This window comes from Corvus cornix, chromosome 2, assembly GCF_000738735.6.
Source record: "Corvus cornix cornix isolate S_Up_H32 chromosome 2, ASM73873v5, whole genome shotgun sequence".
NCBI classification, from domain to species: domain Eukaryota; kingdom Metazoa; phylum Chordata; class Aves; order Passeriformes; family Corvidae; genus Corvus; species Corvus cornix.
The window spans coordinates 7352302-7375775 of NC_046333.1; the positions used below are offsets into that span (position 1 = coordinate 7352302).

General features: G+C 41.0%; 1 protein-coding gene across 5 annotated transcripts in view; it reads left to right on the forward strand.

Annotated features, from left to right (window-relative positions):
• DPP6 (dipeptidyl peptidase like 6) overlaps positions 1-23474 on the forward strand; it is a 540400-nt gene that overhangs the window by 455320 nt on the left and 61606 nt on the right. For all 5 annotated transcript variants that reach the window (XM_039549156.1, XM_039549157.1, XM_039549155.1 and 2 more), the window contains exon 8: positions 4124-4244. In XM_039549156.1, the coding sequence (XP_039405090.1) occupies positions 4124-4244 (121 nt within the window). The remainder of the gene's footprint in view (positions 1-4123; positions 4245-23474) is intronic.

Below are 23474 nucleotides of genomic sequence, written 5' to 3' on the forward strand. Positions count from 1 at the left end.
AGTACCAATATGTTAATTAATGCAGCATAATTACTGAATACCACTCTGGGTCAGTTTGGTAGAGGGTATTATTTCAGAAGCCATTAAGCAGTTGCAAAAGCATTTTAAATAAATCCTTGAATCAGTGTCGTTAAGGCTCTTGTATCTTTGAAGTGAATTAAGTTTAATTTGTTGTTAGATCAAATATTTACCTTACTGTACAAATTTATCTTACTAGATACTTAAGCTTTGACTTTTCTTCCTGTCTCAGGCTCCAGAGTCAGTCTCATATTTTTTTCTCCAATTTTAGTTGTGTCGTGCAAGGATGTCAAATGGTTTGAAGTAATCAATTCTAACACCAGCTGCAAACAGGCATGGATTTCTTCCCAGAGCACAGGAGTTAGTGCTGTGCTGATACCTGAGGCTGAAGGGGGTATGTCTGAAAGTTTCAGGTGACGTCCTGAGCCACATAAAGCCAAAAGCAAAACCTCCATTGATTTTTATTATCCTGGGATTAAGTGAATGCATTTGAAAAACCCCAAACTTTAGCTTAATCCCCTCAGATTTTCCAGTTATTTTTGTTAAGTGTTTAATCTTTTGGGCATCTGTTAAAACATCCAGCAGAAAGAGAGGTCTTCTGCTAGATCCAGTGGCAAGAATTTCCATATGTTAATCCTGATTTCATTAGGAAAAATAATCTAGGTTTCATTGGTTTGCCTGTTGTTTTGGAGAAATAAAAGGGTGGAAATACATTTTTCCTTTTTTCTGTGTCCTGTCTGTTGTCTTGTAGAGTTCATATCTTCCTTGCTTTTCTGTAGAGTTAGAAATCTATGTATGGATGTTTCCATTCTTCTTATTTATTTCAGAATATCCTCTTTCCTCTACATTGAATGTGTCATGATGAAAATGGACATGGTATTCAACACAGGGCTCTTCCTGACTTAGCACAGCTTGATTTTCCATGCCAGTAGCTGTGTTCAGTGTTGGATTTTAAGGCACACATATTGCAAGAAATTCTGGGGTAAAGTCTTGCTCAGATATGGACATCAAAAGAGAAGACACCAGAAATTTGGGCTCTGCTCTTCGTCTCCTGTACACAGAGGCATAAAACTGAGCTTGATCCCTTCTGCAATCATTTTAAATTTGTCTAGGGGTGCTATGCAAAGCTGGCATAAAGTAATGTGAAAGTGATGTCTGTACATATATTTACTATTTTTCTTTACTAAAATTTCTCATTGTCTAATTAGCTGACAGGATTGATCATTTGATAGAAAACACTGCTTTGATGCCATAAAACCAAAACAGTAAAAATTGTTACACAGGTATTTCACAATAACTTCAAATATGTTTCTAACATGGGATGTGAGGTAATCCAAAGACATTTCTTTCTTGATGAATAACAGAAGTCCAAAAGCTTTTTCTTAATTTATAAGATACATTATACAGAAATCTTACTTGTGCTGCTTCAGTTATCTTTTATCTTGATTATGGTTGACATTTTTAGGGTACAAGGCACTGTAGTTAGGAGGATAATTTTTAAATCTCCATGAGGTGCTGCCATTTGGCTCTGAATTATATGGGAGACAGTTTGAAGTCAGAGCACTATCTTATTTTTCCACCACAGCTACCAGATACCTCACACAGCCTGATGAGTGCAATGAAGCTTTGAAAGACCCAGCAGTGAAGGTGGAAAACAATGCAGTTCTTTAAAAAGGGAAGGGCAGGAACAGGTTGTCAATCCACCTTCTTTGTTTTTCCTGTAAGCTCATATAACACTGAATATAGTAGAAAATATTGCAAACCTCCTTTGCTGGAAGAATTTTGGCAAGGGAAGGGTTGCATCACTTGAATAAATCTACTTGATTGTGTGCCTGTCACAGAAGAGCTCTCACCCAAGCACCCCTTAGCACATTTAGTACTCAGACACAGAGATTTGGATTTATTTGGACTCAGAGTATCTTATTCTGCTAAGTCTTCACTTTTTTTTTTCACATTCAAGCTTCAAAAACCTCCCCATATGCAGATTAGCTAACAGATAAAATTCTTTACTTGGAATCCTTTATCTGGCCCCTCTGTTTACTAAAATTCAGGGTAGGAAAGACAAAGTAGTATCTTCCACAATGTATTTTTAACTTTCAAAACCTATTAATTGAATGAAGCTCTTCTTAGTTTAAAAGGAAAGAGAGCAAGCTACAGCTTCAGTAATAATTTTTACCTTTAGGTAAACCTGCTATAACTCCTGCCAAAATTAAATTAAGGTCTATACTTTCTTCTGGAATCTTTCCAGCTCATCTTTGGGTGAAACATGTACCATAATAGGATGTGAAACAGAAGATGAAAGCAAATATTTTTCTCAGTTCTGTCTTTTCATAACTTGAGAAATTACATTCTAGTATCGTGGTAAAGATACATAACATTTATTCCAATATCTTCAAGTATATAAAAACCCATCTGTATATGTCTACTAAATTATATTAACAGTTTGCATTTCAGTCTAAATAGCTTACTGATACATCTTTTCAGCTTGAATAGACTTTTAAAATATTTTAAAGACAGGGATGGGGAGCAGAATAAAGCCCTCATAATCCAAGGTGCAAGGGTCAGTGATCTGGCACACCTCTTAGACACACACAGCTCTATGGGGCTGGATAGGATCCATTCAGCTGGATGTGGGAGCTGGCAGAAGTGCTCTCTGAGATACTTTCCATCATTTACCAACAGTCCTGGCTAACTGGGAAGGTCCCAGTTGACTGGAGGGCAGCAAATGTGATGCCCATCTACAAAAATGGCCAGTGGTGTGAGGTTCAACAGGGCCAAGTGCTGGGTCCTGCATTTGGGTCACAACAAGCCCAGGCAGTGCTAGAGGCTGGGCACAGAGTGGCTGGAAAGTGGCCCTGCAGGAAAGGACCTGGGGGTGCTGGTGAACAGCAGCTGAACATGAGCCAGGTGCACCCAGGTGGCCAAGAGGCCAAAGGCATCCTGGCCTGTATCAGAAATGGTGTGGCCGGCAGGACCAGGGTGGTGATTGTCCCTCCATACTGGGCACTGGTGAGGTTGCACCTCAAACCCTGTGCTCAGTTCCCTCACAACAAGAAAGGCTTTGATGGGCTGGATCATGTCCAGAGAAGGGCAACGGAGCTGGGGAAGGGTCTGGAGCTCCAGTCTTAAGAGGAGTGGCTGAGGGAGCTGGGATTGTTTAGCCTGGAGAAAAGGAGGCTCAGGGTTATCAGTCTCCACGGCTCCCTGAAAGGAGGCTGTAGTGAGGGGGGATCAGTCTCTTTTGCCAAGAGGTAAGACAAGAGGAAATGAGCGCAAGTTGTGCTGGGGAAGTTTAGGTTGGATTCTAAGAGCAATTCCTTCACAGAAAGGGTTGTCAAGCATTGGAACAGGATGCCCATGGCAGTGGTGGAGGCCCCATCTCTGAAGGTATTTAAAAGATATGTAGATGTGGCACTGGGGGATGTGGTTTAGTGGTAAACTTGGCAGTGCTGGATTAATGCTTGGACTCAGGGATCTTAGAATCATAGAATGGTTTGGGTTGGAAGGGACCTTAAAGACCTTAAGGGTCTTTTCCAACCAAGTGATTCTGTGATTCTGTGACTCTCCTTAGAGCAGGATGTGTTTCACTTTGGGGTGAGGGGACAGGAACTGTGCTATCGATGACAGCGAAATTCAGAACAAAGTTTTTAACCACATGATAAAGACTAATGCCATGGAACCATATTTTTGTTATTGGCTGGCTAAAGCTTTACTTCCTGATCAGCATTTAAACACATAAATAAAGAGCCTGATTCACAGGAGCATTTCACAGCAATAGATCTAACAATGCTCAAAACCTGAGCAATGGCATTCTTCATCTCATGCCCTCTAAGTGAACTGTTCGATTTCTGAAATGAAGACAGGAGTGAGAGAAATAAAGCTTGTATCAAAGCACCAAGGCTTCAGTTTGTTGTAAATTAGCATCTTTCTATTAGCTGATGGCATTGGAAGCAAGCTGTGGAAATCCTTTTTTGACAAAAGATGCCATAAAACTGTGATATGTGATTTTGTACTGCCAATTATTGTAAAAGCACAATGCAACATTTTATGCTGAAGCCACTGCTTAATGCTGTTCTCTTTTTCTTTTTTTTTTCCTTCAAATCAGATATTTATCTTTGAGAATAACATCTATTACTGTGCCCATGTGGGAAAACAAGCCATCCGAGTGGTCTCCACAGGAAAGGAAGGTGTTATTTTCAATGGCCTCAGCGACTGGCTGTATGAAGGTAGGACACGACATTTAGGCCAGCAGCTAGTTATGAGTTTAAGTTACACTCTAGAATTACAGACCTTGCTGGAATTAGACATCCAGCATTGCATTTCTGGGCATGGGTGGACCACGGAGCTGAAAACCTGCTATTCCAACAGTTGCCTGATGTGCTGGACTGGAAATAATGTGAAATGATGTAAGAATTCTGTTTTCAGGCTGTTTTCTTTCCCTTAGTCCAAAGGTAATAAATCACTGGGCTTTAATGAACAGAACTGCTTCATTATTTAATGGCACCTGCAATCACTCATAGATGTGCCAGTTTTCAAATCACAGAAGAGGACAGAAATGGGGAGGGAAAGGGGTTCTATCTTAAAGGAAAAAGCGAGGAAACAATTTTACTTGATGAGCTGTTTTCCACAGAACTAGGTGGGCCTTGGAAGCTGCCCAGATCTTGCCACCTAAAAAAAATTCCTAAAAGCAGACCCCAGTAACTGGCTTCTTTCCTGTGAAAATGGTCCTGACAGGGTGGAGGGTCATCTCTGGAGCACTGCTTTTCTTTGATCCTTTCATCTGGCAAAGGGCCATTTAGGTGTCTGTGAGCAGCTGCTTGAAAAGTGATCTCAACTGCTCATTAGCCTAGGAGAGCATTGCCACCCTCCCAAGTTCTTTTGGGGGTTGTTGTAGGCTTTTAAACTCATATATCAGAATAAAAATTGCAATACACACATTCTCCCCCCCATGTATATATATATACATAAACATATATATATATATATATAAAACAGGCACACAACATGCATACTGCTCTCTGTTGCTGGCTAATGCCAGCAGCTCTTTCTCACAAGGATCCTGACTTTTGGACCTGGCAGTGTCTCTTTCCTGTGGTACAGCTTCCCTCTAAAGTCACACTTTTTCCTACAGGTCCCAGCATAGTGCCAAGGTTTTCTTACCTCTACAGAGAGGAAGTTTCCAGATACATCTATTAACTGTGTCCTGTTGGCTGCTCCCAGTTTTTTTGAGGCTTAATAGAACAGAATAGGTTGCAAAATGCCATTAACAGTTAATTGGTGTAAAAATATGAACCACTACTTAAATTGGTCTGTATCACAGCTAAACTGGGGCCCTTGGACTCAAGAATGAGGGAATTAAAATAAATTAGTTTGTTTGCCCCTCCCAAAGAAGCTGATCCCATAAATCAGCATACAAACTTGCCAAACACATCAGTGGAAAAATCTGATAGGGGTTTATTACTTTTGCTAACTAAACATGTGTTTCTACTAAAATACAGCACATTTACAAGTAAACATCCTCCTTGTGCTGTGAAAGCACTTTGTAACAAGAGAAGAGGCTAAGAAATTACAAAATGCTAATTTTCTTTCACTTTATTTATTAATTTGCTGGTGAAGTTGTGGGCAGGCCTGTTTGACTCTGTAGGTCAAATGTGCCTACTACTACCCATATTTTGCTGATAAACATCATTTACTACATCAGGTCTCCTCGCAGAGTCTCACACATAGCACCACGCTGAGAGGAGTTTGTCAGGCCCGTGAACTCTGAGCACACCAGCAAGCCCAGGATGACACTTGTTTTGCTGACACATATTTTTATTCAATTACAGGATTGCTCAGGCAATTTCTTGGCTGACATTGACTTTCAGGTTTGCCCTCTGTAATGAATTTTCTTGTTAACTTTATGTTAATATACTCGGGTAAGAAATGAACGTGTGATCGAGTACAGTCTGGTTATCCCAAGCTAGGTTCTGTAACCTGTGAGGCATGAGGCAGATTAGGACCACTGAACCTGCTGTTCACTGGCAGTATGTTTGGGAGAAATTGGGAAGTGGAAATGTCACTTTGTGTCCAAATACAGTTTGTATTAAACTAAATAATTCTCTTATTTCACAAGCAAGGTGTAGAAGGTCCCACAGGAAAACCTGATTTAAACGTTCCCAACTAATGGGAATCCAGCATCAAATCCAGAGGTGCACTGTGTGAGCTGAGCTCCTTCTCTTGTCATCACTTGTGCAGTCCTCATGGAGGCAAAGCTGGGACCAGTGTCAGGACAGAGGACTTGTCCAGGTGCTTGAACAAGCTGTGGGGCCAGGGTGTTGGATGGGTCTGCAGTGTTCAGGTGCCAGCTCTCTACATGCATGGATGGATGGAGCAGGATCCAGAAGAAGTTGGATATTCCATGGGGATAAACAGATAGGGACAACTGAGAAATGAGAGACATCTTCCCAGTGGAGTCAAAGGGAATCCAGTTCTGGTTGCCAGTGAGGCTGAAGCTTTAACCTGGGATACTCCGCCAACACACTATCACCAGAACCTTTGTTCTTCCAAAGTCTCTCCTTTTCTTGGATGCCACCTCTCAGTGGGATAAACTTGGACAACATTTTAAATCTGAACTTACCTGACTGGAAATGCTTGAAAACTTGGCAAAGACTGAAATGTACCACGTCAAGACTATTTTTTGCTCTTCACTCGTTCCTGCTGTGGTTTGTAGCCATCACTTCCCCACCTCCCCAGCCGAGCTGGGTGGGATGCTCAGGCCCGTGTTTGTTTGCTGCTGTCTCAGCAAGCTACCAGGATGAACCCTGAGCATATGCAGAAATCTCCCTCCATCTGTGCAGCCAGCTCCAGCAGATAGTCTGCAAAGGAGCTTGTGAGAATCAGGATCACAGAGAGTTCAGCACACTCCTCTTCGCTCCCGTGCTCTTTTTGTTGCTGAAGTTCTGTGACCCCTGGCAGCGACAGCAGAGCCTCCTTGAAGCGCCTGGTGGGTTACTGTGGCAGCTCACAACCTGCTTCTCACTTCCCTAAGTGCAGCACAGAAAATAAAACTCGATGTTTTCTATTTGGGGAAGATGACTTTTAACGACTTTTATCTAAGTAGCAAGAGCACACCAACAACCCCCCCCCGACCTTTCTGAGAGCTGTTTGCACAGTGACCTCTGCAGATGGCAACCCAGCAGTGCCACCCTTTGGGGTAACTCCTGACACTTCACATGGATGGCAGACCCGGGGGGACACTTTTCTTCATAATGTCATTGCTTTTGTCACAACAGAATAGATGTGCTGCACTGTTAATCACAGGTTTTTCCTAAGTCCAGAAGCACAGCAGATCCAGAGTAAATTTGACAGGCTTTTTGCCCTGGAAAAATGCAGACGTTCATTTCAATTCAAGTTAAGCTCTGCTTTTGTAAATTTGCCAAAGGAGAAGAAATTTCTTCGAGGTATTTATGCTGATCTGTTGACTTTTGATAATATAGTGAAAAACATTTCAAATCAATCAGAGCTTAATCTACTTAGTGCATTTAGCTGGAAGGTTATAGATTGATACATAGATTACTGTAACATGAAAGCATAGATTAAACATGGGGTTTATTACTAAAATAAGCATTGACAAGGTTTTCATAGTCTGACTTAACATTTTCAGAGCTGTGCCTGATAGATGCTTGTACTAAAATCGAGTGATATCCTATAAAAGAGAGTTTAAAGTTCTGCAGCTGAAATCAGCTACACATTTAAATGCATAGCAGCAGCAAAGAGTGGGTTTTATTTCAGTTTGCTGTATGATCATTGTTGGTTTGAGAATATGTTTTAGCAATGATAAGTCTTACAGATAATTTTAAAGCAAGTGCTGGTATAGCAAAAAGGACTTCCAAAGCAATAGGATAAGAGTATTTATATATTCTGTATATAAGTAGTAATATCTTAAAGATAAGGTGCATTTAAAAATTAAATTGCAGGTAAAATTAATTTCATTCATGCGCTTTTTTTAGAGCACTCTTCCACAGAAGTTAATTCTGTCATGGTGTAATTAAAGTATCTTAATTTGCCACCAAGCACTTGGAGAGGCTGTTCAGATGTTGTGAGGAAGTGTGGCAGCAAGGCATTCTGATGGAGGTCACCTCTGTGATTCTGTTAAGTGAGAAGGAGCAGGTTGAGGTGTCCCTGTGTTGCAGTTTGGAAGTTTGTTGATTTTGGGTTTGTGTGATTCTGAATCCTGAGGAATGAGGCTGGAGGACTTCCCTCCATACCAGCATGTTGCTGCCAGAGCAGGAGCAGCCCAGCAGGGTAATTCAGGGTCCCTTTAGCAGGACAGGGACCTCCTCTGGGCTGCACTGCTATGAAATCCTGGTGTGGTCTCCTGTGAGCAAGCCTGTGTTCACAGATAAAGGTGGATAACTTCTGGTGTTATGCTCTGAGTGCATGCTTGGAAGTTCTGGGGGAGCAGGATGTGACACAATGGCGTGTGCCACTGTCACTCCTGGAAGGGGAAGGAAGGATTTTCACCTCTAGATGGTCCTATGCCATGAATAAAGTGTAAAACTGAGTGTGAAACTCGCTGCATGTGTGTTCAGATATAAGAGTAGAAACTAGAAAAATGTAGGAGCTATTTTGCAGCTTGGTCTGTGAGACACATTTGTGGTGATTTGGGACTTTGGTAAGAATTGATTGTGAGTAAAAAAGTAAGCACTGAGTTAAGAAGTAAGAACTGCATGTGAGTTACTCCCTTATCTCGTGTCACTGTCAGAGATCAGAGGATCAGAGGCTGTCTCTAAATTTGTAAGACTCTAAATCTCAAGATCATCTCAAAGTGAGAATTCCCATTCCAGACTTTGTCCTGACACCATGGTTGTGACATCTCATCTGGACATCTCCTCATCCTCAGACATCAGAGGGAACCACTCCTGGCAGCCAAGCCCCAGCCCCAGCTCCCACAGCACACATTTTAATCTCTTGTGTAGTATGAGCTTTGCACAGCCGTCCTTTAAAACTGATACTCTGCTTTGTTGAGCTTAATGCACAGTGGTGTTGCTGTGTTTCTTTTTTTGCTAGGAACCAGGAGGAGGGGGGAAAAAAAGACTCTTTTTCAGAGATGACTCCTATGCTTTATTAATCTTCATTTTGTCTGCCTCTTGTGTGATCACCAACAGATCCTCTTGTGTGACTTCGCAGTGACACCTGGTGGGAGAGGCCAGGATGTCATCGTCATTAAGACAATGAAACTGCAGAATTTTTTGCTGCAAGATCTAGGAAAGGCTCCCAGTTTCCCCTCACATACATTTTCCTGAAACTCTCTCTGAGCTTATGGGAACTACACATCCAAAGCCACTGGCTGATTCATGCTAATAGTGCTTCTGTTCCTTTTGTACACTTTATAAAGAGAGGAAAGAGAACACAGTAATAAAGAAAAATCTTTTCCATAATTTAATCAGCATCTCACAAAAAAATATCAGAGGGTATATTTAGAACATGTATGACTGGTCTTGGAAGTGCAGCGCCTGGCAGGAGCTGCCAAATCAAATATCAGTTATTTTGAGCCGTATCTTTTATGCCTATAGCATTTCAAGCAAGTGAAGTAGACGTATTTCTTATGTTTAGAAATATTAATTCTGTTCCTCTGGAAGTGGTCTTAGTACTGGGAAAACACTCAGTAAGTCTGCTGAAGCAGTGCCTTACCTAATTCATCTGTGTGCTCAATTTTTCATTGTATAACATGAGAAAGCTGAACTTCTGCTTGGAAACAGGAACTTTGACGGTCAAATTATACCTGAATTTGAAAATAATTGGCTGAAAACAAGTATGTCCTGAAGTTCCTGTTTAGTGCCACCAGAGAAGGAGATGACATATCCTTGTGTTTCACAGGCAGGGCTAACCTTTCCCAGTAATTAGAAGGTCCAAAACCTGGTGGGGGAGAATGAGATGAAGAATTAGACTGACTCATCACTGCATTTTTTAAGATACTCCAGATAAATAAATCTCTTTCCATGCAAAAGCCATTTCTGCAGACAGTAAAGGAAATGGGACTACAGCCTTAATGGGACTACAAATTATTCCATTTTGACAAGGTATGTGAAGAATCATTGGGACACAGAATACAGATTTTACTTTGTTTTTATGAACTTTCACATTTTCAGTCACAAAGAAAATATTCCATGGACATGGGTAAATTTGCAGTTCTACACAGCTGCTGTGGGGTAAAGGGAATTTGGGAAACATTTGAAACTGGGAAATGGCATGAGATAGTGCCAGAAATGCAAGTCTAAAAACCATTAGTTTACTCTCAAGTATGTGCTGATAATTTTTGAGGTTTTTGGGGGAAGCTGCATGGAATTTGTTCCCTCATTTGTGTGCTTGGTCAGGTGAGGTAGCAGAAGCAGTGTGGTACTTCGGTGACATTGCCACCATAGTAAAACAGGAGGTTTTCCTCTGTTTTGCCTTTCAGACATCATTCAGTGTTGCCCATTCAGTACACTCAGCTGCTGTGCAGCACTTGGGGCCATACAGGTCCCAGTTGGCCATTCTTTAGCTGCCTATTGAAGGTGACTGCACTTTTATGTGCACACTCATTTATACCAAATGCACATAAAATCTGCCCAGTTTAGTTGCTGTCAGAGGATGAAGAGCAGCTCTTGACCTCAGCCACATGTTTGAAGTGGATGTTTCCGCCATACATAATTCTGTTGCAAGGAAGATGAACTAGATGCAACATTATTTTGCTTTATTCATGTTAAAGCAGAGAAAGAGAGTCTTATGCAGGGAGGGTCTTAAATTTCACCAGATGATGTCATGAAAGATTCTGTAGAAGTTCCCTCACCTCCTTGCTTTGGCAGACATTCCTCTGTTCCAGGGAAGCTCACCAGGAAAAGGCTTCTGGCCCCTCTCAGCTGGCAAAGGTCAGGGAAAATTGAACCATTTAAAATGCACATTGTGAATGCCTGCCTGGAAATCAGCAAGCTCCTGAAAACTTTAAAATGTGCTCTTGTCTGGACTGGCTTCAAAATCCAGCACTGCACCATGAGAAACCCTGCCAGCTCTAGCCCAGTCCTTAACCTTCCCTTTCTGCAGAAGGTTGTTTGGAAGGAGGATGCCAGCCAAAACCAACACCTGTCATCCTCTAATTTTTGGATCATCATCACTCAGGCTTCAGGATGGCTTTTGGAAGGAAAAGAGAATATTATTTACTGTGGTCAGTGATCTCTTTGGGGCAGTGGAAAGGAAGCCAGTTGTTCCTCCTGATGTTGCAGCTCAGCCAGCAGCTGCTGGTACCTTAAGAGGTGTTCAGTGAGTGAAGTTGTTTTCAATTTGCCCTGAAGCCCTAGTAGGTATCACAAAATAGGTATTGTATCACTAGAGTAAAATATTTCCCAAAAAATGGTGTATTGTGAGTTGTATAACAGAGCTGTTACGGTTTTCTGCTTGCACACAAGTTCTATTTCTCTGCACCAATTTTATTACAGTGGCCTTGGGTTAAATTGCCTATTGGAGATCTGTGTCCTCATTTTCTGACTATGCTGGTATTTTTAATAACTAATTAGTATACTAGCACTTTAGATATTGCAGAACAGATTTTGACCTATGCCATGCTAAGTTGAAGTCTGGAATAACTCCATAATCGTGATGTCCTGGATCTGCACCAGGATGCTGAATGAGAGGCTGTTGCTGTGATATTTGTGCTTTATGTCCACTATCAGGGTTTCAGAGGAAATATCTTAAAACATTATTATTCCCAGAAAATAAAGAGTGGCATGTTAGAGACTATTTTCAAATCCAATCAAATTTAAAAGCCATGCTTTTCCTCCATACAATCATTTCTGTGGTTTGATAGTATAAAACACAGAAAATGCATTTAGGTGATCAGGTTTACTGCGTGTAAAACAAAAATGCATCATTTCTGTGTTGGTAGAACTGAGCTTGGGGGCTGTGACACATGTAAGAGTCTTCCAGGCTGTAGAATGTTGTAAGAGATTAAAAGAATTTAATTACTTTGTACGAAAATGATGTACAGTATTATAGGGTGGAAATATAGCTGTTAGGACATGTTTCCCAGGGATACTGCAGGGATCTCTGTCCTGGGGGATTTTTAAGAGTGAATTAAACAGATTTTTGTCATGGGTTGTTGAGATAAACATCAATCCTATTTCAGTGCAAGGAGGGGATTAGATGACTTCTTTGGGCTTCTTCTAGAGCTAAAATTTTATGATCTTATGTATAGTTTTGATGGCTTTTTCTGATATCTTTGCAGTTAGACATTTTGGCTCTGAGATTACAAGGAATGCCTGGTTTTATATACAACAGGGTAAATACACATAAACTGGTTGTACTCGATGGTTGTAGGGAATGGAGCTCTCTATCATGATAAATTTATATGTGCTTCATTATTTCCCTGAGGAAAATTGGTCATTTCCTTCTTCTGAGGATGTCCATGAACTTTTATTTGAAAAACATGTTATAAAGAAAGAAAGCTTAATGTTTTTAAAGTGCTGCAATCAAGAAGTGATTACAGAAAGAACAAAGAAATTGAAAGATAGTCATAGAAATTTTATGTTAGTGTGTAATTCCATCAATTTGACCTAAAAAGTAATTTCCTGTAGGTTTTTTTCTTGGTACAGCCTTGCTTGTGGAACTTAAGGGGCCAGTGCAAAAGCTGCAGGCTGTTTAAATAGCTTTCCTATTTGTCTCGCTGCTCCCTGGCCTGAATAAAGAGTATCTGTCTTAAGAAATAAAAAAAAGCAAAAATGAATGTACTCTGTCCAAATTTAGAACAAGGGAAAGCTACATGAAAGGGATGAAAATTCTGCTGAGATATGTGATTCTCACTAGAGAGCAGGCCTGTCCGTTGTTGTATAATAGCAGGGAAATCAAAAGAATATCCAAAATGATGACACAAGTCAGATTATAATTTTTGTACGTCAGCTTCCCTAATTTAAAGGGAAAAAAAATTAAAAAGGACAAAGAATCAAATTGAAGTGCAGTTTAAAATACACAACTCCAAATCCTAATGCCATCTGGAAGCAATCAGAGGTCAGAGTGGGTCTGTGACTGGAAGAGCAGAGAAGTAATGACATGAAATGCAAAGGGTGAATCAGTACTAAGGGCTGGCTGGGGACCTGGGAGGCCCCCACAGAGCTCAAGTTCATGGTTTCCTCCAGCAGAGATTAAATCTTTGTATGTGAAATAAGAAAGAGGTTAAATCTTTGTATGTGAAAAACAACCTTCCGTGTTCCTGTGTGTGCTGCCTGTGCCTGGCATTGTGTGAGGCGTGATGACCAGCATGCTCAGATCCTGGGACTGGGAAAACAACACTGTTTTTTCCAGCAGTGTCTCAAGCTACCAGCTCTCCACTGGGGGCCTCAGATCTTTAAGACATGAGGCATGTGGGTGATACAGTGCAGGGTATTTTTCAAATTGTGCCAAGGAAGCCCAGTGGTGACTGCAATGTTGATGTCAACCAGGACACAGAGCTGATCCTGGCTGGGTTCTGCTCTGTGTCAGGACAACTGAAGAGCTGGAACAGATCTTTAAAACTATCAACTGACATGCCAGCAGTTCCTGAAAGATAAAGCATCCAGGGATTATATCACCCTCAACACTCAATTAGTTTACATTGCTATAAGTAACTACCATATGGTGTAGCTTCTGCACCAGCTGCTTTCCAGTCTTCAACGAGTACAGGTCTAAGGGGAAACTATGCCGTGGGGTTAACAGTAATTAGAAAAGTGGGGGAAAATAGCAGGTTTTAAAGATGATCTTAAAGCTTTTGGATGGGTTAAGCAGTAAAATATAAGTGGCCAGGGATGCATTGGCTGCTGTCTGCATTGGAATGCCGGGTGCCTGCAAGCAGCACACACATGTGCACAGCAGCCAGTGTGGGACAGCAGGGACCAAATCCAGAAGGATGTCAGAAACCTTCAGTCCTGTCCTGGGATGAGGTCTGCAGAGACCAAGCAACTGCTCAGACCTGCTCTGTGCTCTGCCTTTTGGCAGCCCTTGTCCACATCCACTGGGATTTCTCAGTGTCTGGAGGTGGAGGGATTCGTATTGAGCCACGTTTCATGGCCCATCAAGGCAGAGCCAGACAGGGGGATAAGACCAGGAACAAACCCGTGTCGTGATGTCTGCTCAGCTCTGCAGCCTCCAGCAAGAACAGCATCAACCTCTTCTGTGTTGCACGGCCTCTTTGCCTGTTTTCCTCTCTTTCCATTACAAATTGAGTTTCCTACTTCGAGAACTGTCTCCACAGCTGAGCCTTGTAGAGCTGGATTTGCTGCCATTCTTCCCAGTTCTTCTCTTCTAAAGGGATCATGGTCGTTTCTTTGTTCACCTGTGTCATTCTGGTGCTGAATGATCCCTCTCTCAGCCAGTTTGTGCTACTGTTTGCATACCAGAAAATCAAGATTGGAATACCTTGTTTGTTTTAGTTTTTATTTTTTGATTTTATTTTTAATGACTGAAAATTTGCTGTGCTGTATTCTCCAACCATAAGAAGTTTTAAGACCATGAAAGTTCTCACAAGTCACTCTGGGGTGGAAAAATTTATTCTATTGCTTTGAGTCACATCAAACAGCACAGGAACACAAAATGCTGCTAAGAGCTAAATACTGTGTTTTATTTATGGTTATTTAAAATACTTCTTAACAAATTCCTTAACTGCGGATTTTGAAGCGATGCTTTTTCACTTTTAATTTTTTTCAGATTTTAGTGAGAGTGGATGTATCATATAGTACAAAAGCAAACTATCAAGTGCTCTGGTTTTTTATTCATAAAATTTCCTGCCATGTAGTGAGGTGTCCTAGATGGTTTTCCAACTGTACTGGCCATATAGATATAAGCTACACCAAGAAATTATTTACTCTTCATCTCACCTGGTACTGATTATATAGCAGAGGACACACACTGCAAATACACTGTTGGGCAGATTATTTGAATTTCAAACTCTTAGCTGAGAAATATTTCCCATAGTTCAGACAAATTTGCCAGAAATGTAGATGTAAAATGAACAATTACAATCTCATTCAGTATGCACAATGCCCTGATTTATATATTAGATCCAGATCAGAATCATACAGTTAAGCAGGAGCTGATACCTCTAGCAAATGTACATATTCTTTAAAGTTCTCTGAGTTTTGCTTCAATATTTTTTGAGTGTTTTCACTGACTTAAATAGTGTTTATTCTTGGCTATCATCGATTAAGCCTTAAATCTGTGGCACCTGGCCTGGGAACCAGAGAATAAAGCCTTTCTTCTGAGACCTGGAATAGTTACATTCCAGTCTGAGAAGAATCCACACTTTTGAAAAAGTGCAGAAAAAAATGTTTACATTGTAGTTTAGATGTAGACTTTTGATGCATACTGATTTTAAAAGGTAGTAACTAATAGATCTTGTTTTTTCATTTTATCAGTTTCACAGTCATTTAAAATGAAGATTACAATTCTACTCCTTAGTGTGATTTTAAAAGCATGAGCCCTCATGGATCAGCTTTTCTTCTGCATCTGTAATTCCTTTCCAGGCTAAATCTTTTACTGTTTTCTGTTGTTATTGTTTAGTACATACTCCTATTTATTATTATTATTATTATTATTATTATTATTATTATTATTATATTCCATGCATTCCTTTTAAGCTTGTTTTAAATCATTTGAGACTTTTCTCTTTCCCAATTCTGATGAGGCAACAAGAACAACATAGGCTAAAGAGGAGAAGTACTGCCTTGGAAGGAAGAGGTTAATACTGAAGGGCACATGAATGCTTGTTGGCAAAAGGGAACAGTTCCAGAGTGGTCCTCAAAACTTCATTAGAGATCAGAGAAACATGCAATATTGCATTAACTGGAAGAAAAACTCTTATATTACGGGGTTTAATGTCTTTAGAAATGTTGCAGAGTTTATTTGAAAAATAAACCCAACAAGCCTCTATTAAATTTATTGAGGAAATGGAAAGCAGAAACTCAGAAGACTGTAATTGCCACCTACAAATATGATAATTAGAGTGAATAAGAAGTAATGAAGGAGGAAATCAGAGACAACTCACCTCCTGAGCAGGAAGGTGGAGGTTATAATGCCACCATGTGGTAAGACTATGGAGAGCTGGAGCAGCTCCTCTCTCCATCAGGATTCGAGAAGAGAACTGCAAACAGCCAGAAATCTGCATGATTTGCTGGAAAAAAATATAGTATGCAAATGGCATCCTGATTGGAAAGAAGCAATGTGAGATGAAATCCTATTTTGCTTTTGATTAGTGTGTGCCGTCTCTTCGTTGGTGTGTTTGTGGGGGTTTTGACTTGAATTTTAATTCAAAACGCTGTTACATAAAATATTCAGTGGAAAAGTGAGAAGAGTGCAGAAAAGAATAGGAAGAAAAGCTCTCTTTTTAAAATGATGTCATCTATAAGCTTTTTTGAGTACAAAAATCCATCATTCTGTTGTATGTTTTCTTGAAATCATCTCCAAAGTTTCTGCATTAATTTTGATTTTTTCAAATTCTTCTGATAATCCTGGGTTACTTCCCAGTTCTATAACATTTAGAAGCATGAGCCTTAGTGTTTCACAAAGTACTTTTTAGAACACACTATATGGAAGTGTAATTTTTTTATGGAAATGCTTCAAGTTCTGCCTACAGCAGGATTTGGGATTCACAAAACTGTGTCAGCTTGCTCTTCCCCCCCCCAACTTCAGCTGGTAATTCCTCATGGTGTGACAACTGGTTGGCTGTAGAAATTATTAAGATTCAAGAGCATGATTTCACAGTCTGAGTCGGATGAGCTTTTCACAATCCCTCTTTTAATCAGATTAGTGCTGACCCCTGAGCTGACCATCAGCCAAGGGGAGCCGGGTAAGCCTCTCCTCTCAAGGCAGGGGTTGCTGGTGGCCTCCTTGGCTTTCCCTTCAGGCTGCTCTGTCCTGCTCCACTGCAAGGTCTGTTCCTTGTCTTCAGTGCAGTGTGAACCTTTCCCTGATCTGTGCCCCACATCCCTTGCACAGGCCTGTTTGGGTTTATGAAGGGCTTGAATCCATGCTAAATACAGTGGCTGCCTCTGTAAGAGCAGCTCCCCTCCTTAGCACCTCCACACTTGTAGATAAAATGCAAGAAAAAGATTAAATGACCAGCACAGATGACGCTCAGATGTATCTCTTGGTACAAGTCTAATTATGACCTCCACTGAGGTAATTATTCTGTCTTGATCTTAATGTCTTTTTCAAGCATCAATTAATAAAGCTTCACATAATGTCCTGGTAGGACAGGAATTATTACCATCTTTTTAGAAACAGGCAAACTGAGGCACAATTATTGACCTGGTTGTAGATGAGATGAGAGAAATTAGGACACCAAACTGAGGTGAGAGTTTCACCTTAGTCCATAGAAACCAAATAAAGTGCAGAGCACAGTGTGAAAACCCAGATCTGGCTGGTTTTGGCACGTCCCTCGGCTCACCTCCAGCACAGGCCCCCAGCAGGTGTCCTTAAGTTTTGGTCACAGGATATGAGGGATGCACAGCTGGAGAGATGCATCTGTGAGAGTCACTCTGCAGGAAGGCTGGACCAGTCCCTAGTGATTTCCACAGGAGTAAGAACCTTTCCAACCCACAGGGCACCCTGTGAGCAGAAGGCAAATGTCTGTTGTTAAAGCTGCCCCAGCTCTGTCAGACTGTTCTGCATCCTGAAGGGACTGATGGACTCTTACCTGCCTTTCAAATCCCAGAAAAAAGGAGCAAATCGCTTCAGCCCTTCCCTTTTTACCCAAATGAATCACAATCATTTGCCTCCTACATTAGTTTTGCTTTTGCTCAAAGTTGAGTCATTGTCTTATATTTGATTTAACAACAATAGCAGGAGAAAAAAAATAGCCATCAGTAGCTACTGCGTAAGACTAGATCAAAAGCAGTTCCTTAAAGGAGGCTTTCACAATAGCTAGATTAAAGATTTGAGAAACTGGTAAGAAATGGAGCTGAAGAAAAACAGCTCCTAAAAGCAAAGCATTATGTTTTCATGCTATCTTGCTTTTAAAATTGAAGGCAACAGTCTGAAAACAGGCATCTAAATAAATCTTACTTGAAGAGAATTATCTGGAGATCATTGTATTTATTGCATTTGTTTTGATTTTCCAGCCTCTGCCTCAGACTGTAGGCATGGACATAAAAGATCCAATAACTCATTTTAAAAATTAAACTTCACTTGATTATTGAACTGACCCATCTTAACCCTTAAATTGTCATGTGTTATTCTGGAGTATCACCAGCAGGCTAGAAATGGTGAGAATAGGACAGGAGGCAAGAGCTGTGGCCCCAGCAGCTGAGGGATTTCAGATGCGATAGCTGAGGCTGTGCTGCCCCTTGGAGGCACAGCACAAAGTTGCATAAGCACATGAGGAGAGAAAGGTTTAATTAGGGTGCTTTTAAATGATCTTGTTTTTTAGCTCTGCCTCCTCTCCACTCTTCTCCCCGAACACCCTGTGAATTGCCCAAAGGGCTGTATGTCTGATAAGGGTCTAAAAGCCCTGTGATGTAGCACTCCTTGCCCAGATTATATCCTGTGTGATGATACACTGGATAAATAATTTTCCAGCTAAATGTTGGTATTTTAGAATCCTTTTGTGCTTTTCATCCCTTTTTGCTAATATTTGACATCTGCTATTACTGTGAATATCTCAGCAACTATGGATGAACAGTGGTGGGATGGGAGGGTCAGGAGAAGGTTCAGGGAGTTGATGTGATTATTGTCTGGCTCTGTGGAGCAGGGAGTAGGTCTGGGGATTTCCCTGTAAATTTCCCCATTTCAGCAGTGTCAGTGGAGCTGTAAATCTGGCTTGTGAGCACTGCTGATAAACACCAGACCCGGAGCCATGGTGGGAGAAGTTGATGTCCTGCTTGCATGGCCCCAGTGTCAACACACTGAGACGAAGAAGCAGCTCGCTTCTGCCCACTCAGGAACTTGGGGTCCTTTTAAAAACTCTCTCTGGGGGATGACCCAGCTAAAATACTATGTTTTTTGAGAAACAACAACACAAGGCTTCTTACGGGACTCCTCTTGTTTGACAGTTTGCCTATGAAATTTGGGCATCTGCTTTTGACCTTGCAAGTGAGAGTAATTTGAAGTGGATGCCGACCTGGCAAGTAGTGAACCAGGAACTCTAGATGTGCATCAGGAATGTTTCAGTGCTTTTGTGAGATTTAAAATTATTCAAGACAGGATAATAAACCCCAAAAGGAGAAATGGTAACTTTAATGGAGTTGTTCTGGCCGTGTTAGCAGAGAGCCTGAGGCTCTAGGTGAGAGGTGGGAGTAGCACGACAGAAGTGCAGTCATAACAACAACTGAGCTGCCATTTGGAAGGGCTGTAGTGCAGGATCTCCCAGTTACTGAGGTCGAAGTTCATCTTCAATGAGCAGATCTCACAGCACAGCACTGCAGAATTGCACTGCAGCTGAAGGAAGTTGTAGGAAGAGTGGAGAAGCCAAGAGGTGTGTTTTCCTTCATCCCACTGAGAGTTCACAATCCAGCCCTGGCAGAGCTTCTTTCCCTGGGAGAGGAAGAAGGCAGCAACATGATGGATCTAGCCACATTGCTTGAAGCCCAGGCTTGTCCCTGACTGAGCAAATTGGGGTTAAAACAGCCAACCTTCTGTTCCCTCCCAGAACTGATGTTCACCTGCATGAACTACTTGCTTGGACTTTGTGGAAATTTCAAATGCAAGTCCACTGAGGGCAGTAAATGCCAGATCGCAAGGAATTTGGCTTTGGTTCCAACAAAATAATTTTCCTGGGACATCCAGAGATGGTTCCTGTCTTGCCCTGTACCATATTTGACCTGATCTTTTCCTGTAGGAGAAAATACACATTTGGGAGCACAGCTGAGTTATGGTTTAGAGGGGAAACAGCCCTTTGCCTTCTACCCTAAGCTAAATTGTGCCTGAAAATGGAGAGTGACTTCTCCAATCTGACTTTACTTCTTTTCAAGCTTTTAGTTTAGCTTAGTGGAAAGAGGGTGTACTTTGCTGACCACTTGCAAAAGGAAAGAAAGTATAAAATCATTGCTTGGCTGCACAGTTTTCCTGAGTAAATGTCTATTTTTAGTCTCAAGTAAACAATGAACCGTGAGTGCATTCACAGAAATTAAAGGAGTGGATTTGGCTCCTTCAAACACATCAGTCCTTATTGGACAAACCTGACAGTTTCATTTCTTTATATCATATTATAAAATAAGAACTGGAATGTTAGTAAGTACAAATTACTACTTATACCAGTTATGAATTTGGACTTAAACCCACATTAAACCATCTGTCTAAGTACAAGGGGCACAGAAAGGTAATTTACAGGCAATTAGTCAGCCAGGTGGTTGTGTTTATAGCAGTATATCATGGTCCCATTTTCAGTTTGGGAACATAAATCTGCAAAACAGAAACCAGATATCCTGTTAGCATTCCTTAAAGAAATGTTCTTCACACTAAAAAAAAAAAAAAAACCTGTGTAGTCATGATGTAACCATGCTTTGAGTATTTTCATAACCTGGTGGAATCTTGCTAAGGCTGATGAAGAAGAAACCTTCCACCCAACATGCCAACAACATGATTGGGATTTATAGCTGCAGGCTGGAGCACAAAGTCTTCAGAAGCTGGAGGGAAGGACAGAGAAATATCACTTGGAAGCAGCCTGAAGAGCAAGTCACAGCCTCCCTCCCTGAGGAACCCTCCCACACAGGAGTGTTTGTGCCTGTAGGAGCAGGACTGAGCACCCACCTTGCACTGCTGCAAGTGTTCAGCCAGTCCAGAGCTGCTGGGCTTTCCAGGAGGAAAGTTACCAAGAAAAGATGAAAGGCAGCCAAGGAAGTCTTAGAAGGAAAGGACAATATACATACTAAAATTGGTACCTCTGTGTGTAACCCACATCCAAATACTCCAGGAACAACCTGAGTTAAAAGGCTGGGTTTTTAGTGATAGGTAATAAATGGCAAAGAGTACAACTCACCACTACTGGTCCTACTCAGCAAGGACAATGGTATTTTCTTTGCAATTTCATAACGTTTGCCATCTGAACATTTTGAGGCATTTCAAAACCTATGTTTCATAGTCTGGTGGTGGGAAAGTTCTTGCCAGCTTGCTGTGTCCTGTGGCCCAGCTGTGCCTAGTGCTCAGCAAACACCCCACAAAACCAGAGCCAGGGAACAGTGAAATATTGGTCAGCCATGTCCTCAACGCAGCAGTGCTGCTAATGTAATGGATAGTAAAAATATACTAGTGGAAAAGGAGCTGCTATAATCAGTGGTTTTATTTTGTTTGGTTTTTTTGGTTTGGTGGTTTTTTTTTTTTAATGTGGGAATTGTCCTCAGTACTAAATAGGAAGTTTTTTAAGGGTAGAGCAGGCTATGATGACCTTGGAAATTCAGATTATGCTACCTTAGGTATTGTGATCTGTTGGGTAGATAAAAATGGAGCCATCTCCATCCTGCCAATAAGTGCAACAGATAAAGAGGGGAAAGGAGGGTATTTCTTTCCAAAGCCACCCTTAATCAGCAAAAAACAGCAGACAAAATTATCTTTGGTAGATGGGGATTTGTGCAGTATGGGTTACATTTATTGTCTGGCAGGTTATAAGCTGTATTTTAATTTCCGGTATTTGCCTGCTACATCCGAAGGAACAATACGAGCTGGATCCACTGCATGTCATTTATAAGTCTGTGCATGTCATTTATATGGTAATGGGGGAGTTCCCCCTCATCCCCAGTGATTTCTGCAAAATTCTGCATGCTGGTTCTCAGCATATTTAGCTTTCTCCAGCGTAAATTAAAATGCACATTCATGATCTTTGAACAAAGCGGGCAGGGATAATTGGTAATTTGAGCCTGTTCTGTACAATGCAATTCAAAGTAATAGTTATAATTTGCAGTTAATTAATCAGGGCTTTTTTCCCCTTAAAATTCTTAATTGCCTTTCTATGATATTGATTTTTAATAAGTTTTATTCCTACCAGTTTTAGAGACAATTATACAGGCAATTTCTTCTCACTGTTACTGCATGGCTCTGTGCGTGTTTATATGTATTTCCATATATTTGGGGATATTTTTTCAGAAATTTTTATATGCTGGCTTATGGATAGAGTTTTTGTCGGCTGAAATTAAAAAGTTGAAAATAATGGAATCAGTGTACGGCCAAGAGAAACAAGGTACAACAGGGAACAGAAAACTCAAATCAATACAATGAAATTTTTAAAGAATTTTAAATATCTGGGATTCCATTGCCACTATGAACAGTCAGCCTCATCTGGTATTTAATTCACTATCCAATTAAAACTCTCTTTAGAAGACTCTAATTGTTGTAGCTTTAAAGTAAAACCAGCAATCATTAGAGACACAAACTTTGGAGTCTCCAAGGAAATTAAGATGGTCATAAATTCAAAAATAATAATCTTGGCGGATATAGATGTACATGGGGGTGGTGCCTGTGATGGCAAATTCTGCCTGGAGCCTTCTCTTCTCCAGGCTGAAGAACCCCAGCTCTCAGCCTCCACAGCAGAGGTGCTCCAGCCCTCTGATCCTCTTCCCGGCCTCCTCTGGATCTACTGGAATTTCCCCACTGGGCATTCTGCACACCAAACCCACGGGGGTTTATTTCCTATCTCACTTTTGGGAGTTTCTAGGCTGTCACTGACAGCTGGAGTTGCACAGACCTGGTTGGTGCCCCTGCCCCAGGGGCACAGATTTCCCTTTACTTTTGTCAGTAGATTTAGGGTTACTGCACACGAGTGAGTCTACAGCTCAAAAATATTGATAAAAGAAAGTATTTCCTGGTAGCAGGGATAAAAGAGATTTTGATGGATGGACATTATCCTGCAGGGATGTTTGTCTTTTCTTTTTGCTTACCTGAGTCCAGAGTGGAGGACCTTTAAGACACACACCCAGGAAGAACAGAATTCTGCTCAACATGCAAGTGCCACAACTCTGATAAATACAGTCAAACCCCACTGATCCATCAGTGGCATAATCTGATTACATACCATTACCTTCATTAATAATAAATGTTCCTGTTATTTTATAAGAACATTTTTTCTGAAATATTGCTGCAGCTAATTTGAATTCTGTTTTTATCCACCTCTCTTTCTTTTATTATTCCTTGGTGACTCTATTGATCTCAGTAGTTCCTCTGATTATTCCGTCCTGTAAAATCAGATTCATCCTCTGAGTCATTATTGATCTAAATCTCTCAGTTAGCCGGGTCCTGAGTCACTGTTCAAGTTGAAACCTCTGGGAATATTGCCATAACAGGGCAATATATACCCTGAGTGGTTTTTTAATGGCTGTTCAATTACTTCAGCAGTTTAAACCCAGTAAGGAATTAGGAGCTAAACCAAATTCAGTCAGTGTGCTCCAGTTCCCATTTCATGAAGCAGGACTGTATTTTGCAATATTAACTGACATTTATTAGCACTCAGACTAGGTGACTAGCAGGTGCTGCTCAGGGTGAATAAATCA